This window comes from Dendropsophus ebraccatus, chromosome 2 (genome assembly GCF_027789765.1).
Source record: "Dendropsophus ebraccatus isolate aDenEbr1 chromosome 2, aDenEbr1.pat, whole genome shotgun sequence".
Classification (NCBI taxonomy): Eukaryota; Metazoa; Chordata; class Amphibia; order Anura; family Hylidae; genus Dendropsophus; species Dendropsophus ebraccatus.
The window spans coordinates 114,442,576-114,461,600 of NC_091455.1; the positions used below are offsets into that span (position 1 = coordinate 114,442,576).

The window sequence follows — 19,025 nt, forward strand, 5'->3', positions numbered from 1 at the left end:
TTAAAGGTTTTGATTAGACATGAACGAATTGCTCGTATAAATGAAGCAAAGGTCTTAGTTTGATCAGCGCGCCGCTCATGAAGCCTCCAGTCTTTCAGCTGCTCTGCTCACTGCCGCTCCACCCTGGCTGCCGGGGAAAAGCTGGATCCAATCCTGGGAAACTGGGAGACAGTATTCCAGGTGTGGTGTCACTAGAGCTCTATACAGTGGGATCACAATTACATGTTTGTTTGTTTTTTACTTTGTAATGAGCATTTTGCCCACAAGAATATACAAAGACAACCTTCTTTTCTAATAAGTGTATACAGTGGTACCTCTGTTTAAGAGTAAATTGGATTGAGAGCATTTTGCAAGAAGAGCTCACAGTTAAAAATTGTGACTTGGTTTAAGAGCATTGCTTTGGTTTAAGAGCTCCCTGTACTGGGTGGGAGGGGAAGTGGGGGAGGGCCTGGTCTGCATAGTGTGATTGCTATACTGTACAGTAACGGTAATATGACATCCCGATGCTTTTAAATGTTTGTTTCATTTGTCTTACATGTTATTCAGAGTAAAAAAATCATTAATTTTGGGATGTGGAACCAATTGTCTACATTTCAGTGATTTCTTATGGAAAAATTTACTTTGGTTTAAGAGTGGATTTAGATTACAAGCACGCTCCCGGAACAAATTATGCTCGTAATCCAAGGCACCACTGTATTTGTGAATACATTAAGTGACAGGTGATAAACCTAAATTAGTAATCCCTAAAATATATCTTCTAACAAAAACCAATGTCATCAGTAAACACAAAACAGATTTCTAGGAGATAACATGCTTGCAGATAACACGAGCTTGCTTCTGGACACTAACCAACATTCCCCAGACATCACTTGGTCATCTATCACATGGAACATTAGCAATGGATTTGACATTATATTCAAAGTGTACATACTGTTAAAATATATATCTATAAAGCTGGCCATACACAAGATAGAAATCTGCCTTACATGCAGGATCGATCAAAGATCTCATGTGAATGAGGCCTAGAGTCTCCTCTAAAGGAAGATATTTTAGGGTGGAATGATTAGACATGTTGGATTTCAACAAGCCCAGTCCATGGTTCTGATGGGAGATAATGTGCTGCTAGAGGTGACTGGCAACTTGTTTCCCTCTCCTAACAGAAATAAACATGAAGATTGGCCCAGCGTGTTTATGGAGTGGTCAAGGTATATTAAGATTTATCAAAGTGTCTGACACCTGAAAGCTGAGCTGTTTGATGAATCTGAGCCATCATGTGTATGGCCACCTTCATTCAGCCCCATTAATATATGTTCTACAGCTAATATACCACAACAATGCTTTATATACAACTTTAGTAAAAGCCAGTTTACAAACACGGGTACCGGGCTGAAGCACAGGAGGCAGTCTGGCCTGCCCCCAGTGGGCGGAATCCCCTGCCCCTGTATGACGCGGCTCCATTGATTCTAATGGAGCCACGTCATAGAGGGGAGGGAATTCCCTTCCACTGGGGGCAGGCCGGCCCGCCTCCCTCGCTTCAGCCCCGGCCCGATAACCGCGGATAGAACGTACACAGGAACCGGGCCCGGATAGAAAAACGGACCGCGGCACCAGCTTGCCTGTGACGGCGCCGTTCTATCCCTGAGTCAGATTAAAGAGGATGTATCTGATGGTACATCCTCTTTAATGTTAACAAAGCAAAAAACTGATCCCTTTCTATACTCTGTAATAAAGGCTGGAATCGTATTAAGTGCTGCTGCCATCTTTCTCACTTTATGTTTATGTAGGATAATAATGCTGAATTTCTAACTAATTCCCTTGGGCACTTTCTAGAAGCTATGTGTAAGATCATGCAGACACAACATTCAGATGTCCATAGAAACGAATCATATGATAGCTTCAAAATCCCTGTGGCTGTGCAAGAGCAGCACCAGTAAGGAATGCTACTAATAGACCTGTAAAAAGTCTGAAGAAGTTACAAGCTTCGTGGCTGATGTGCCTACCAGTAACACAGGGGGTTTCCTGGTCCTCAGGATAGGACATCAATGCCAGATTAGTGGAGGTCCAACACCCTGTGCCCTAGCCCCAGCTCTTGTATATAGTCAGGGAATCGTACTGGAAGTAGAAGGCCACACATGCCACAGCAGCCAAAACAAAGGGTGGATTAAAAATAAATTGGAAATATTTAGGACGGACTTCTACTTCCTTCTAGATCCACTTCTGACTTTAGCTCAAAAACTGCAGTGGTAGTTTTCCAAAAAGGCTGCGTGTGTGACTTCAGCCTAACTACAGCTCAGCTCCCCTTGAAATTAATAGGAGCTGAGTGGCAGTAACCCAGCAAAGCCAGAAAACCATGAACTGAGCCTACTACTGGCTCTGATTCTCTAAGTATACGAGAGCTGCAGATTGGGCACACAGCTGATTGGTGGGGTTCTGTCAGATCCCCTCCAATCTGATATTGATGGATAAAGACATGTTGTGACTGACAACTCCACTAACTACAGTGACCCAGGAACAAAACAGCAATGTTACTTCCTGTAGACCTCAGTCCTAGCAGGGCCATGTTCACATGCTGGAGTATTATGGTGCGTTTACACAGGCAGATTTATGACAGATTTTTGAAGCCAAAGCCAGGAACAGACCATAAACAGGGAACGGGTCATAAAGGAAATACTGAGATTTCTCCTTTTCAAATCCATTTCTGGCTTTGGCTTCCAAAATCTGTCAGCTAAATCTGCCTGTGTAAACGCACCATTATATGGATAAATCCACGTCAGGTTTTAGACATTGGCCTTCAAGTCTTTACTATAAATTTGCCAATTCATGTTGCAGATTTGGATGCAGATTATATTCCCTTTCAACTGGCCATTCTAAATCTGGCAACTCAATGAAGTTGTGCGGAATGTTAGTGGTTTCTATATCAGGAAGTGACATCTTATATTTATTTTCTGTAACATGCATTTCATAGATTTTTAAAAAATCTGTGCCATATAAATTAAGGCCCAGATTCTTACTGAAATGTATGGGATTCCAATGCAGAATGTGTGTAAAAGTGTGTAAGTGGACCAGAAAATAGCTGTTCACTCCCAGTCACTACCTAAACCGTTTTCACAACAGATTGAACTGTTTGCTGTGCAATATCCAAAGCTGAAACAATGGCTACAGAATGGCTATTTATCTACTGTAATGGCTATCTATCTACAAAATAGCATATTGCTTATTAAATAATATTATTAGCTGTTTATGCAATACAGACGTATGTGAATTAATGGAATCTTGGCCTGAGTGTAAACACTCCGGCCGGGAACGCTAGCGGCGCAGCAAAAAACTGACATCAGTTTTCTGCAGCCACTATTCATTGAATAGCGGACACAGGAGACATTTTAGTGCACACAATGGAGCGTGCGGCTCCGGCTGCACGCTCCATTGTGTGCAGTGGCGAATTGGGATGCAGACGCACACTGATGTGCCGCATCTCAATTAATCAGAAATAAACATTATCCGGCTGGTAATGCAGTACCGGCCAGGATGATCTTCCGTAACACTGGCCATTCTGTGATCCGGCTGGGTCACAGAACGGCCAAGGTTTCACGCCATGTGAACATGGCCTTAGGGGTTATCTGGGCATTATGTTTTGTTACACATTTGGTATCACCATAATCATAATCACCCAAAGAATATATTTAATATGTTATTTTTACCACATGCTGAATAGAGTAAAATTAAAGTGACAGTTCATGAAAAGCGCTGAACTCCCTGCTCTTCTTACACTCTTAAGTGCCGCTGTTATTGTGATAATATGCAACTTTGCTTGTAAAGGAGCACTGGGGGCGTTCCTTGGCCCCTCAGAGCACCTTCCAGCACCCCCCCCACCTCCGATGCTCACGCTTAGTTATGCGTATGCATAAGCAGGCAGGCTGAAATATGCGTCAGTAGGCGGTGGGCAAGTGGAACACTACCCTGGAGCGCTGTGGAATGCCCCCAGTAATCCAGACGAGTGAATTTGCATATTTTTATAGCATTGAATATCATGAAAATGGCAGCACTTAAGAGCGTGAGAAGACTGGCAACGGTATGAGGAGTTCAGCGGCTATTGGGAACAAATGCAAAAACCTGCTCAGTTTTCCTATAATGTGTAATATGCATTTTTTTCATTATTCCCCAAATACAAGCCAGAATTTTTTTAAAAAGTTATGGCACTTGGAAGGTGACGATGAAAGAACTAAGCAAATTGCTTGGTCACTAAGGCTTAAAATAGGCTGGCCATTAAGGGATTAAGGTTCTGATCATATAAACAAAAAAACATGGATGTGAAAGCACAGCCTAAACTATAAGGAGCAGAGGGGGAAACCAGGATCGGGTAAGTAGTCTCAGGGTGTGGTCTCTTTGGCTGCTCCCCATCCTGCTGGCCTTCAGTGATGAGTCTCTCCCTATACACCTCTAAATGTATGGCTTAAGTGTGGTGGGACATCGAGCAACCTTATTCAAACTATGATCACTCTGAAATACCGGAGCGTAACACGTGAGAGGTTCCCTTTATTTCCAAGGATATGTTGTAGGTACAATAGTCATAAACTGTTAGTCATCAGGCAAACAACCCCAGAGAATTATTTGTTTGTTCTCACATGATGCTACTTGGATGTGAGGTTCTCTTTGGCATGTTTCCCTTTTCTAGTGATAGATAGATATATGTCTTGTTAATCACAGACATTATTTGCTTAAAGGGGGTATAAGGGAAATCTGTCATGTTGGTATTGACTAGAGATGAGCGAACCGGGTTCGGGTTCGAGTCCATCCGAACCCGAACGATCGGCATTTGATTAGCGGGGGCTGCTGAACTTGGATAAAGCTCTAAGGTTGTCTGGAAAACATGGATACAGCCAATGACTATATCCATGATTTCCACATAGCCTTAGGGCTTTATCCGACTTCAGCAGCCACCGCTAATCAAATGCCGAACGTTCGGGTTTGGATCGACTCGAGCATGCTCGAGGTATGCTCATCTCTAGTATTGACACATTTATTAGGGTCATTGTGGCTATAGTGGGGAACATTGTGATTATCATGGGGCATAGTAGCTGCCATGAAGGGCACTGTAACTGTCATGGGTGCACTGTGTCTACACTAGGAGCATTTGACTGTTTTGAAACAGACCAAGGGACCTCGCAGCAGCTATAAATTATAAATCTATGACTATTATAAGGGGTCTAGAGGTACATCATAGCTGAATGTATATAATCATGATTAACATGTAACATGTAAATCACAGCAAAAATTACGCAATTTTACAGAAATTCTGCAAATTGCATTCAAATGGCAATATTTTGCTGCAACTTTGCCTTTCAGTCAAGTAAAATAAGACAGGTGTACAGAGTAATTTCTGCCTATTTTCGGCTGGTGGTAAACAACTAGTGGCTGAAAAGTGGCTTCATATGTAGCCCAGAATTGTAAGGTGCTGCAGAATATGTTGGCACTATATCAATAAACCTTATTATTATTATTATTATAGGGTACATTTACACATATTCATACACGACTAGATGGTCACCCTACCATCTTGACTAGCCATATGTGAACCTTGTTATTTGGATTTGTGACTGTTCACTGTTCGCATAAACTTTAGTACAATGCAACAATCTAATGTTTCCCAACAAGCAGATTCTTCAACAGTTACATTGGCCCCTGAAGATACAATGGACTCTGGTTAAAATATTTTTAACATACAGATGCAATGGTCTGGACCACTGTAACTTGAAACTATACTCAACATATAATGCTACAGACAGTCTGGATCTGTGATATGTGTCAATGGCTGGAAGATCCACCTGATGACATTTTGCCTTTCACTAGTTGGTGAAGGGAATGCAGTGACTGTCTATACAGTAGGGTGCAATGTCATGTGTTGCTCTTTACTTGTGCCAGGATGAGTGGCAGCAGGTGAGGGTGCCATCCCAGGTACAGTGTACAGTAGTTGCCTCCTTTAAGCATGACCTCATTGCTCTCCTCTTCAGTGACTAGTGTTAGTAATGTAACTTATCATATGACCTTTTAAGTTAGTTAACCATTCTTCAGAGATATGCTCCATATATAATAAGGCATGATATATACGTTAATTACACCTTTGCATGATGCTGAAAAAAATGTTTTAACTACGTGTTATCATGGTACATAGTGTATGTCCAGAATATATTAGCGCTATATAGATAAAAAATATTATTATTATGATGAATAAAATATATGCATCCTATTGATAACTTACATGCATTAATATCATACACATTATTACCTCTCTTAGAGGAGGTCTGAATGTTACCCCAGCAATGTGGCACTGATATTACATTTCATGCCTTCTCTACAGTTCATGCGCACAACCATATTGCGGATTTGTGCTGTGTGGATCATTCATATGGCCCCCATAAAAATGTATGGTCTATACTATAAGTATATCTTTTTATACCTCCAGTTTCATATGGAGGCACATGGAGGCTTCCCTAAAGATTCCATATGATATCATTGAATGCTACATTGCATATTGTGCTGCTTTTATGAAGCAGGGAGTACTTTTAGAGTAGTACAGCTTGCCTTATGGGAACTTCATACAGTGGCACAGAGGGTGCCTCAGGGGTCTGTAAATGGGTGATAATAGATTCATCACCACAAAGGGCAGAACCATGAGGTAGTATATATCTAACAAGTTCCTATACATTTGGAATATAACATTAGAATACATTACCTTTCATCTAGTTCAAAGTCTTCTCCTTCAGGCATTTCTGCCTTGTTTTTAAAGACGTCTGTGCCAGTCAGTATAATCCAGGTATAGAAGTGTTTTCTTGCACTTAACCTTCACTAGGGTTGCCCAAGTCCTGTAAGCTGGCTGCTGTGAAGTGTGTTTACAATTCTCCCGTGTGTCGCTGGTCTTGAATGAAGCTCTCTGTGAGCGTGCAGCGATTGGCTGTTATAAATAGTGTGAACACACACTCAGGTCTCATGAGCTGCCTTGCCTCTCTCCAGCCTTCTGGCATCTTATCCAGTGATCTGAGGAGGCAACACCCCTGCTGTATTTTTATTGTGACAGTTCCTGCTTGAAGACGCAGTGTATTAACCCATTGACTAAAGTGTTAATTATTTGTTGGCTTAGACTCTGGCTCCTGCCAATAAAGCACACTTATTCCGATGGCAATGCGTGTAAAGTATTTATAAGTGAAAAAGGAATTCAGTTGATGTTTATAGGTTACCAAGCATATCCTACACTGAATATAGTAAACAGGCTTGATGCATCTCAATAAGAAATTGAAGGGGAAATCCTCCCAAACACGTCTATATGCCTCTGTTACACCTGCTAGCTATAATGGCCTAGATTCATCAATTTGTCTGAGCAAAGATCAGACACATTTTGTCTCAGATAGATAGCAACCAATGAAAGCTGAGTTGTAATTGGTTGCTCTTTGTCGGAGACAAAATGTGGCTGAAATATGACACATTGATAAATCTGGGCCAATGTCTACTGAGAGCCACGTCTGTATATTGGTGAAAGGTGAAAAGCACAAAAAAGTAAAGAGCCTGGAACTATTTTCAATAATGCTTTTACATCTGTACCTTATGCTATATGTCAGTGATAAGAATGGTAGTTTAGACTCAGCATTTTTTGTCCGGCATAGTGTTATGGTATCTAGGGTCAAGGATGAATGGCAGCCAAAAGGATCTAGGACACCTCAGTATGCAGAATGGTAAATTTTGTTTCACAAAAAATAATAATAATAATTTTTATTTATATAGCGCCAACAGATTCCGCAGCACTTTACAATTCTGGGGGTCCATACATAGACAAAAAATAGACATTACAGAGATACATATATAATTATCCATACATGAGGAGTGAGATCCCTGCTCGCATTCATGAGCTTACATACTATCAGGAGGGGGTGCGAGACAAAATAGCAGAGGGGCAAAGTGCATTGTTGTTCTTATGGTCCAGCCATCTTTATAAATAAGGCAGTGCGGGTAAGGGGGGGTGAACCTGTCACCAGCCAATGCCTGCATGCACAGGTCTAAGTGCTTAAATGCTTGGTGTGTGTGTGCGTGTATGTATGTGTCTGTGTGTGTGTGCGTGGTGGAGGTGTCTGTGTGTGTGTGGAGGGGGGGTTGAGGGTTGAGTCAAAATTAGGGAACCTGGTAAGCCTGTTTGAACAGATGTGTTTTGAGGGCACGTTTGAAGCTTTGTGTATTGGTGGTGAGTCTGACAGTCTTGGGTAATGTATTCCATAGAACTGGTGCAGTTCGGGTGAAGTCCTGGAGACGGGAGTGAGAGGTGCGGATCAAGGTGGATGTTAGTCGTAAGTCATTAGAGGAGCGTAGGGCACGGGTAGGGCGGTAGACGGAGATGAGGGAGGAGATGTATGGAGGTGCAGCACTGTGGAGAGCCTTGTGGGTGAGCAGGAGGACTTTATATTGTATCCTGTGTTTAACAGGGAGCCAGTGTAGTGACTGGCACAGGGGGGAAACATCAGTATAACGGCTGGACATGGAGATGAGCCTGGCCGCTGTATTGAGAATGGACTGGAGAGAGGAGAGTTTAGAGGAAGGAAGGCCGATTAGTAAGGAATTGCAGTAGTCAAGACGGGAATGAATCAGAGCGACAATAAGAGTTTTAGCAGATTCAACAGTAAGGAAGGATTTTAGAGATGTTTTTTAGATGCAGATTACAGGAACGTGAAAGAGATTTAATGTGAGGAGTGAAGGACAGATCTGAGTCAAACATAACCCCAAGGCAGCGGGCTTGCTGTGTAGGGGCTATGGTCGCACCACAGACAGAGATGGAGATGTCAGGTGGGGGGCGGTTAGCAGAGGGAGGGAAGACAAGAAGCTCAGTCTTAGCAAGGTTTAGTTTTAAAAGAAGCCCTCATATGAGCCGGGGAAAAGGTGGCTGAACATAACAACATGCACCTACCTTCTTGGCTCTAGCACTAAGGGAAGGGGGGGGGGGGAGGGTGTTACTCCACTCCGGTTCCTAGTCCTCCAGCCACTACCTGGTTTGAGCAGAGAACTAGGTTGTGACGTGTCAGCTTCCGCTCAGCCAGTCAGCGGCCATATTGGGGTCTCACCACACTCGTTGATTGGCTAAGCGGTCTTGACATGTCAAGAACAAGGTGTCCACTCAGACCAATAAGTGGCCGGGGGACTGGGAACTGGAGAGGAGGAGAGGTAGGTGCATGTTGTTATGTTCAGCCACCTCCTCCCTGGCTCTTTAGAAAAAAAAAAAGTCAGAGCTCGGACTTCTCCTTTAACTATAAAATAACATACATTTTATAAGGTTATATACATATTATTAAGTGAGAAAGCTGCTAGCTAGTTCACTTACTCTATAACTGCAAAAATAATGCTAATGTAAAATTTCCAGTAGGCACCATGACAAAGTATGGGTGTCACTGGAACTGAAGTGAGTCCCTTTGTCCCTCATGACTGAAACAAAATGTCAATGTGATAAACCCTGGAATTACACGTTAACTGTAAATGATCAAAGGTTTAGAGATTTTGCCAGTGATATAGTTTATCACTAGAATATCAGTCACCTGACAACTGAATCCTGCTCCGGAATCCCACACTTCCTAGCAGTTTATGTGCCCCCCAAAAAGTCTGCACTCTTTCTTTATGCATAGAACAGAGCTATAAATAGGCTTTTGTGCACAGATTTACTGTACAGTGTGGTGTGAACACATGCACAAAAATACCCCTTAATGCCTTAGAGCCTAAAATGACCTTAATGACAGCGACAATTTTAAATTTTGCATTTACATTTTTTTCCTCCTCGCTATACCTCCTCTATTTCTCCATCTACAGGGCCATGTGAGGGCTTGTTTTTTTTCAGGAACAAGTGAACTTTTTAATGGCGCCAATCTACCATAAAATGTAAGACGGAACCCTAAAATATAATTTATGAGGTGAAATTGGAAAAAAATGCAATTCTGCAACTTTTGAGAGTTTTCCATGTTCATGTAAAGCACTTTACGGTAAAACTGACATGTTATCTTTATTCTATAGGTCAGTAATGCAAAATGCATGTTTACATAGCTTTCCTAATGTTTTACATTTTTTTTAACAGTAAAACATTTTTTATTTTGCATGATCACTTTCTATAATTTTTTTTTTTTTCATGTAAAATGTAATAGAAAAAGTCACCAATCCTGGCTTTTTTTTTACTGCTTTTTGTTTACGCTGTTCACTGTGTGGGAACAATATTGTTTTAATTTAATAGATCGGACAATTATGCATGCTACAATATATTATGCAAAAAAGTGGGTCCTTGGAGCCTCAGTTGCGAGTCTCAAAACACGGGAATAGCCAGATATCCCTCCAGGGAAGGAAAACCTTTTGCCAAGGGGTGCCTCCTAGTGGGGAGATCACCAAACCACCCCTTTAACCACTTAAGGGGCTAAGTATCAGGGTGGTTTGGTGATCTTCCCACTGGAAGGCACCCCTTGCCAAAAGGTTTTCCTTCCCTGGAGGGATATCTGGCTATTCCCGTGCTTTGAGACTCACAACTGAGACTCCACAGACCCCTTTTTTGCATACTTAAATTTATACGGGGCAATGTATCAATGAGTGAGTACTACAATCTCCCTGAGCTCAGTGATTGTTGTGTTGGGCTATAATATATTATATGTTTGTTTATTTTATTATTTTTATGTGTTATACAGTATTTAAAAAAGGGAAAGGGGGGGGGGGGTTAGCATATTTTTTTTAAAAAGGCAACTATTACATGCAATCATTAGAATGCATACAATGATCAATGCAATGCAATGCCATAGCATCAGTGATATCTGTGATCTGCCATCTTCTATACCTCCGGCAGTCAGGCAATTCGATCAGGACAGCCGCAGACACGCTGCGGGGGTCAGGATCTGTAAGTGACAGGAACAGCTCCTATAACTTACGCTTAAACTGATAGCAGCTGGTCCTCACCCGCTATGAAGCAAGCTCAGCTCATGAACTTGCTTCATAGCTCTAAACCTAGGAGGGTGTACATGTATACACGTTTGCGTTAACTCCCAGACGCCGGGGGCGTACATATATGCCCTCTGTTGTTAAGGGGTTAAAGGTATTTTCTAGGCTTACAAAAACATGGCTTCTTATTTCCAGAAACCGCACCACTAATGTCCTCTGCCTGGGCGTGGGTTGTCAAGGTCACTTCAAATGAGATGAAAGGAGCTAAATTGCACTACCACACACAATCTGAGGACAGAAGTGGCACTGTTTTTGCTAGAAAGTAGCTGTGTTTTTTCAAATCCTGGATAACCCTTTTAACTTAATCTATGCCCCCCCCACCCCATATAATGTAATCTAACATACATATACATAATGGGTTCCCACAGGTTCTGTTTCCAATACAAGATACCTCAAATTACAATTTGGTTTCACAGAAATAAAAACATAGTTATGCGACATCATATGAATAAATAAATAAAACCAACATACTGCATACACATATACAGTGGTACGCATATGAAAAGAACACATAGACACACACTTACTTCAATCAGCATATAACAATGTTAGCAGCTCCTAATGAAGAACACTTAAGGTGCGTTTACACAGAAAGATTTATCTGACAGATTTTGGAAGCCAAAGCCAGGAATGGATTTGAAAAGAGGATAGATCCCAGTCTTTCCGTTATGACCTGATCCCTGTTTATAGTCTGTTCTTGGTTTTGGCTTCAAAGATCTTTTCAAATCCATTCCTGGCTTTGGCTTCCAAAATCTGTCAGATAAATCTTTCTGGGTAAACGCACCCTTAAGCAGCTCTATCAGGAGATGATAACAGTGTTATATGGGTTAAAGTACAGATTGGTTCCCTTTTACTGGGCCTGCAGCTGCATCTACTCGGACACCTGTTGTTTAATGCTATTTAAGGCCGAAATTAATGATCAAGATCATTAATTCTGGCTGTAGTTAGCGTTAAACAATGGCTAGTCATGTGGAACGGCCGTTGTTTATATAGTGTATGAACATAGCCTTAAAGTGTCATGTTAAAGTGTCGTTAAAATTTTCATTGCAGAAATCAATAGTACAGGCAATTTTAAGAAACTTTGTATTTGGGTTTATTAGCCGAAAAATGAATTTTTTATCATGAAAAGTAGTTTGAAGCTCTCCCTCTGTCTTTATGGTTTTCCTATAGAGAGAGAAAGTAGAAGCAGCAAAACAGGACAACAAAGAGTTAATTTACATTCACATCCCGGGCTCTCTCCTCTGACAGTCACCACTGACCTCTCTGACCTCTGAATAGGGCTCTGAATAGCTCCCCTGCTGAGCAATTCTTTGTTCTTGTCTCTCAGCTGCCCGCTTATCTCGCTCCTTCCCCCTCCCCCCTCCCCTCTTCATAGACCAGACAGATCCGAATGATGAAAAAACAGTAGAGATTTTCAGATTCTGAGTGGATGACAGAAAGGAGAGGAGGGGGGGACCTGGGAAAAGGCTTTTGGCTGCGTTCCTACTGAGCAAAACTAGCGGAATTCCGCGGCGGAATGCCGTTAGCCTCCCTCTCATGATAGGAGTCTATGGGAGGCGCGCGCTCCTGCTCTGTCCGCGCTGAAGAATGAACATAAAATAAGGTATTAAAACTGCTAAATTTACCCTTTACACCTGTGTAGAGAAGTCATAATGCAAAAAGGGCGTGACAGTGACACTTTAAGTATACTTCTACTACCACTACTACTATGATGCAAAGATAGATGGAACTCACATAAAGGAATCTTTTTCTATACTCCTCAATGGTAGTTCTCTTCTACACACTGATTTACTGCTCATTCTCTTCTGCTAGTAAGAACATGAAACTGTGTTACTGTAGTAGGTGTTTATCATGTGATAAGTATTTAACTCTGCCAGGTGTGGGTAAGACTGAGACCTGATACAGGATTTATAGAATTGTCAGTAGACTTTTTATGAATATGATATCAGACTTATGGAAGGCATTTGGTTTATATCAATATCATAAGCCTACCACCAGACAAGCCTTAAACAGATTTAGGCACTAAGGCTACTCCTGGGCAGAGAGTCCCATAATGAGCCTTTAACAGGAACACAGTGCATGTCTCCCGAACAAACTGGCAGCAGCTGTTTTGCTCATTCCTTTTGACAGTATATCATGTGAGCTAGCGGCAATCTCCAAAAGCCACATGATCAACAAGCTCAGGTTATGTAAAGACTACTTCTTCCATACAACCTGATAACATTTCATGGCCTGTGTAAGGAGATGATTAACAACATTGTATTTCAGTATCAAACTTACTGTAGATGTTAGTGAAGGAATTAACATCCTGTGCTGTGATATGTTTAGTACATTCAGAGACACAATGGAAGTGTGTGAGTGTGAGAGAGGCCCTATCACTGAGAGGGCTTTATGGGACACTATCTGGGACTCTATGGGTGGCAGTTTATACAGAGCTAAGGAGGGTGCTGCAAAAGTGAGGTGCCTAAGGTGCTTGAAGATGTAGGACTCCCCAGCTCTGAAAAACGTCTTTATTTCGAAATATAAGGGTATGGTTATGCAGAGAGCCGGGTGTGGAAGACGGTGAGGGGATGAGGAGAGGATGATGGTGGTTGTAGTTTTTGGCTTGTAGGTGGTTATGCCTTTCCTGGTTTAGAGCTAAGCTCCTGAGTGAGGGGATACACTGAGGGCTGCAGAGTGAGAGTGTGCTGTACCTGCAGGATGGCTGGGTCTTGTGGTGCACCGCAGCATTAGGCATGAACTTGTCACTGTCTCAGGTGGGCACAAGGGCTTCCACAGGTACAGGTTACTCTCTGGTGCTTCCCTGTATTCTCTCTCTCTTCTGTGGGCTGCTGCAGAGGTTTTTGTAGTGGGGCTGCACCTGTGTGTAAGGTGGTCAGTGGTGTGGACCTTTAGTTCCCCCGGGGCCAACCCCAAATACTGCTGTCCTGTAATATGGCCCTTGATGGTGATGTGGTACAGGTGGACCCGACAACAAGGAGACATGGAGGGAGGCAGTGTAACAATAACTCTTTTACTGAAGAACTTGCAGGTGTTTTACAGTCCTGTGGCATACAGCTGGTAATACTGACGGCCCGAAATAGTTTACTGTGCCTGTAGACAGTCTGGTGGTGTGTGGAGAGATGAGCTGCCTCTGATCTTGGTCTGTCAGTATGTGTGGGACGCTGGTGAGCACTGTGATCCTGTGGACCTCTCCCTTCCCAGTCAGCTAGGGAGCTTTCTGCTTTAGGTATCTAGGCCAGGCCTTAGGCCACAAATTTCCGGTCCTAGAAGTATCCAGGGGTCCCAATAAATCCCCCCCCCCTGAATTCAGAAAGAGGAGTACAGAGGCCTCAGTTAACTCTGCTACCCTAAACACTCAAGTCCATCCACTTGGGTTCCTGATCTGAGGATTCCCACTGAATGTAGAGGTGCTGGCCCTTTCCTGAGGGTGCACCTGACAAACTTTCTCTCAAGTCTCTCTTTTAGTCTCACCTCCAGCTGTTCTCTTGCTGCTCAGCTTATAATCTCACTTTCTCCTTGTTCCCCTCTTTTAGCAGCATTCCTATCTTTACTCTGTGGAGATGTTGTTTCCTCAACAGCTACTCATCTTGTCTCAGCTACACACTGCATCTGCAAACCTTTTATGGGGATCACATAAGCATACTCCACCCACTTTCTAGTAAGTTCTAGGTGCCTCTTACACAAGCTAGAGCAGTTCCCACTAAGGACAGTAGGTGTCACTGTTTCCTAACAGTTGTGTAGTGTGTGCTTAGTAAGGCATGTAACCCATTCTCTGCCTGCCAGTTACACTGGTACAGAAAAATACATATAATATTTTACATAGGAATATGCTACCTTATAGAACATACAAAATACCACTAGTGGACAGGTGCCATCCTAAACCCAGCTGCAGGAATTGCGCTCTGGTATACTACATTCACACTGAGTAAACCAGGCAGAATTCCACGGCAGAGAATCTCGCCTGTCTCAGTGTGCCATAGCCTTTCTATGGGAGAGCTTGTGTGCCTCCGCTGCCGCCGTTCTCTGCTCAAAGAGTTCCGCCTAATTTACTGTGTGTAAATGTGAGCATACCCTTAAAAAGTAACAGATTAAAATACATGCCTGCACATTTCAGGTATGTCCCTTAATCATGGAACATGTTAACCTTCCGTGGAACTAGACGAGCCTGCTCCATAATGCAACTCCAACTTTCCGTTTGGTGCTACCAGCATACTGGAGTTGGCATACATAACACCATGCTAGGTATACGACATATGTGCTGCTGCAATTCATAAACATACAAATGTTGAAAACTTGACCTGTGCTCACCAATGTAAAGAAAGACTCTTCAAATTTATGTGCATAATTTGGATCTAGTTAGAGCACGTTTGTAGCAACCTCTAACTGCCAACCAAGTGTCCTTATTCTCATATCGTACCACACTGGGTGACAGGGTGTTGCAGAGGGTTTTACCTTTACTTGCAACACACCTGACACCCGGGGTAAGTATAGTCTCACGTATTCTATCCTGATTGAGGATTGGAACATATTTCAAAATGGCTCAAAAAAGAAAAGATATGAGAGTGCACTCGCCTGTTGAAACTTGTCCTTTATTAGATTACTTCATAAAATTCATACATCTGGTGTAGCCAGCACCTTCCATGAGCGTGACAGCTGTTTCGTGTGACTACCACACTTCCTCTGACGTCACCCCATAACCTGTGTCTCTAGCTAAATAGCTACCTTATGACGCGGGTGTATGGGGCGTGATACTTTAAAAAAACAAAAAACATAAACAATGTTAAAATACAAATGCTATATAAAGTGTCAATCCAGTGCTTTAACCCCTAGACGACCCTGGACGTAGGGTTACGTCATGGAAGTCTGTCCCCAGACGACTCATGACGTAACCTTACGTCCTGGGTGTTTTTCCCGCTATGAAGCGCGCTCCGGAGCGGAGCGCGCTTCATAGCAGGTGGGGGCCGGCTGCAATCAGCAGCCGGGACCTCACCGGTAATGACACGCTGCAGCGATCGCGCTGCCGCGTGTCATTAACCCCTTAAACGCCGCGCGACCGCGGCGTTTAAGTGTAAGTGACAGGGGGAGTCCCCTGTCACTTACCGATCGGGACCCCCGCAGTGTGACTGCAGGGGTCCCGATTGTTGAAACGGACTGCCGGAGGTCTCTTACCTGCCTCCGTGCGGTCCGATCGGCGATCTGCTACACTGAGCCTGCACAGGCAGGCTCAATGAGCAGATCGCCGATAACACTGATCAATGCTATGCCTATGGCATAGCATTCATCAGTGTAGAAATCTAAGTATTGTATGTACAAGTCCCCCAAAGGGACTTCAAAAGTGTAAAAAAAAAAAAGTTCAAAACACTAACACACTACCCCAAAACCCCTCCCCCAATAAAAGTCTAAATCACCCCCCTTTCCCATTATATAAATAAAACATATAAAAATGAATAAATAGATAAACATATAATATACCGTAGCGTGCGTAATTGTCCGATCTATTAAAATATAACAAGCGTCATTGTGACCGGTAAATGGCGTACACGAAAAGAGGGGAAAAAGTGCGCAGATTACCGATTTTATGTTACATTATATATTTTAAAAAATCAATAAAAAGTGATCAAAACGTCCGATCTTCACAAATATGGTATTAATAAAAACTAGAGATCATGGCGGAAAAAATTACACCCCATACAGCCCCGTAGGTGAAAAAATAAAACCGTTATAAGCGTCACAATAGGCCCATTTTATTAATATTTAATTGCCAAAAAAAAGGATTTCATAAAAACAAAAAATATATAACATTAGAGAATCTGTGTAACCTGCATATGGTTGTGTTCGGACTGACCTATAGAATAATAGTGTCATGTCGCTGTTACCATATAGTGCATTACGTAGACACAGGAACCCCCCAAACTTTACCATATTGCATTCTTTCTTACGATTTCACCTATTTAGATCTTCATAAATAATATATTTGGAATTCCATCATACATGTTATGGTAAAATGAATGACGCCATTACAAAGTACAACTATTCCTGTAAAAAACAAGCACTTACATGGCCTGTAGATAGAAAACTGAGAGTGCTAGAGCTCTTAGAAGGGGAGGAGGGAAAAACGAAAGCACTAAGATCAAAATTTGCGCGGTCCACTGGGTCATTTTGGGCCTGGTCCTCAAAGGGTTAAAGAAACATTGACAAGTCTATTCTCTCATTATGACCCCCTCTTCCTTGAGCGTTGGTAGCTAGAATCCATCTTGCTTCTTTTTGTAATAAAATTCTATCATTATCTTGTCCTTTCTTATTATATACTGGCTGTAAGCCCATATACATAAGAGAAGAAGTGTCACTATTATGTATTTTTTTCATGCGTTTAATCAGGTGTGGAACCCCTTTGCCTGTGTGCACTAGTCAACATGTTCATAAAATCTTCTATGAAAGCTCTTTTTTGTCCTACCTATATAATATAGGCCACAACCACATGCAACTGCGCACACTACTCCCTTTGTACAGCAGCATATAAGTTCAGTGATATTTTTTGTTACGCCACCTATGCATACTGTTTTTCCTGGTTGGAAGTGTTCGCACCAGGAGCAATAACCGCAACGGAAATTACCTTTTGGGGATGCCGATGTTAACCAGTTTTTCTGTACTGTGCACTAAAATAGCTTTAAGATTTTTACACCTTTTAAAGTTAACTAGCTGGGTTCACACTACGTATATTTCAGTCAGTATTGTGGTCCTCATATTGCAACCAAAACCAGGAGTGGATTAAAAACACAGAAAGGATATGTTCACACAATGTTGAAATTGAGTGGATGGCCGCCATATAACAGTAAATAACGGCCATTATTTCAATATAACAGCCGTTGTTTTAAAATAACAGCAAATAATTTCCATTAAATGGCGGCCATCCACTCAATTTCAACATTGTGTGAACAGATCCCTTCTGTGTTTTTAATCCACTCCTGGTTTTGGTTGCAATATGAGGACCACAATACTGACTGAAATATATGTAGTGTGAACCCAGCCAGGCATAATAAAAGTTATGTATTAGGAGTAGAGGTGATGAGAGAGTTATTGCCCTACACAGACAAAGGAGAGGCCTGTCTAAATTTCATTTGTGATGCCTTGTCATTCATACTAAAGAAAAATGTTTTTCAGTTTGATGACCATTCGTACAACATGAAGGTACCCCGATGGGTAAACCCGTCGTGTGTACCTTCGCTAATCTGTACTTAGCAGCATTAGAGATTGGAGAAGATGATCTTCTCTGTTTCCAATCCTTTCATGGACAAGATCAGCAGATACCACAGATTTGTGGATGATGTTTTTGTGATATGGGGTGGGACAGTAGAGGAGTTCTCTAGGTTTGTTCAATATTTAAATAACAACCAGATGACTATGAAATTCACAAGTAAATGTAGTTAACATGAAATTAAATTTCTAGATGTCTTAGTCACGAGAGTAGAAGACAAACTTGTCACTTCTAGTTATCTCAAACCGACGGCCACAAATGCCTTTTTACATTATAGCAGTTATCATCCTGAACATACTAAGAGGGCTGTCCCATATGGACAGTTCTTCAGGCTACGGAGAATTAATAGCAATGACGTTACTTACCTGGAAAAAGCCGATGAGTTGATGAATAGATTACTGGTACAGGGCTATCCTAGAGAAAAACTAATGAGAGCAAAATAAAGAGCATTTCAAAAAGATAGAATGGCCCTTTTACAACATAATAAACAAAAACAGAATGGTATTGGACATAAATCACACGCTGTAAAACCTAGGTTTGCGTTTTCCTTCAAATATTCCCCTATGGCAAATACAATTCAGAGAGTAATTAAGAAAAATTGGTTTCTTGTGTTGTAGCAGCACAATTTGCAGATACACCTTTAGTTACTTTTTATAAAAAGGTGTAAAAATCTTAAAGATATTTTAGTGCACAGTACAGTTAAAAATAAAAGACAGAAAAACTGGTTAACATCGGCATCCCCAGTGTGAACACTGCCAACCAGGAAAAA

The 19,025-nt window shown here is 42.0% G+C and overlaps 1 protein-coding gene across 1 annotated transcript in view; it reads right to left on the reverse strand.

Annotated features, from left to right (window-relative positions):
* Nucleotides 1-6,979, reverse strand: part of RETREG1 (reticulophagy regulator 1) — a 30,394-nt gene extending 23,415 nt beyond the window's left edge. The window contains exon 1 of the mRNA XM_069958143.1: nucleotides 6,731-6,979. Within this exon, the coding sequence (XP_069814244.1) occupies nucleotides 6,731-6,765 (35 nt within the window). The 5' untranslated portion in view covers nucleotides 6,766-6,979. The remainder of the gene's footprint in view (nucleotides 1-6,730) is intronic.
* Nucleotides 6,980-19,025: the final 12,046 nt, after the last annotated feature.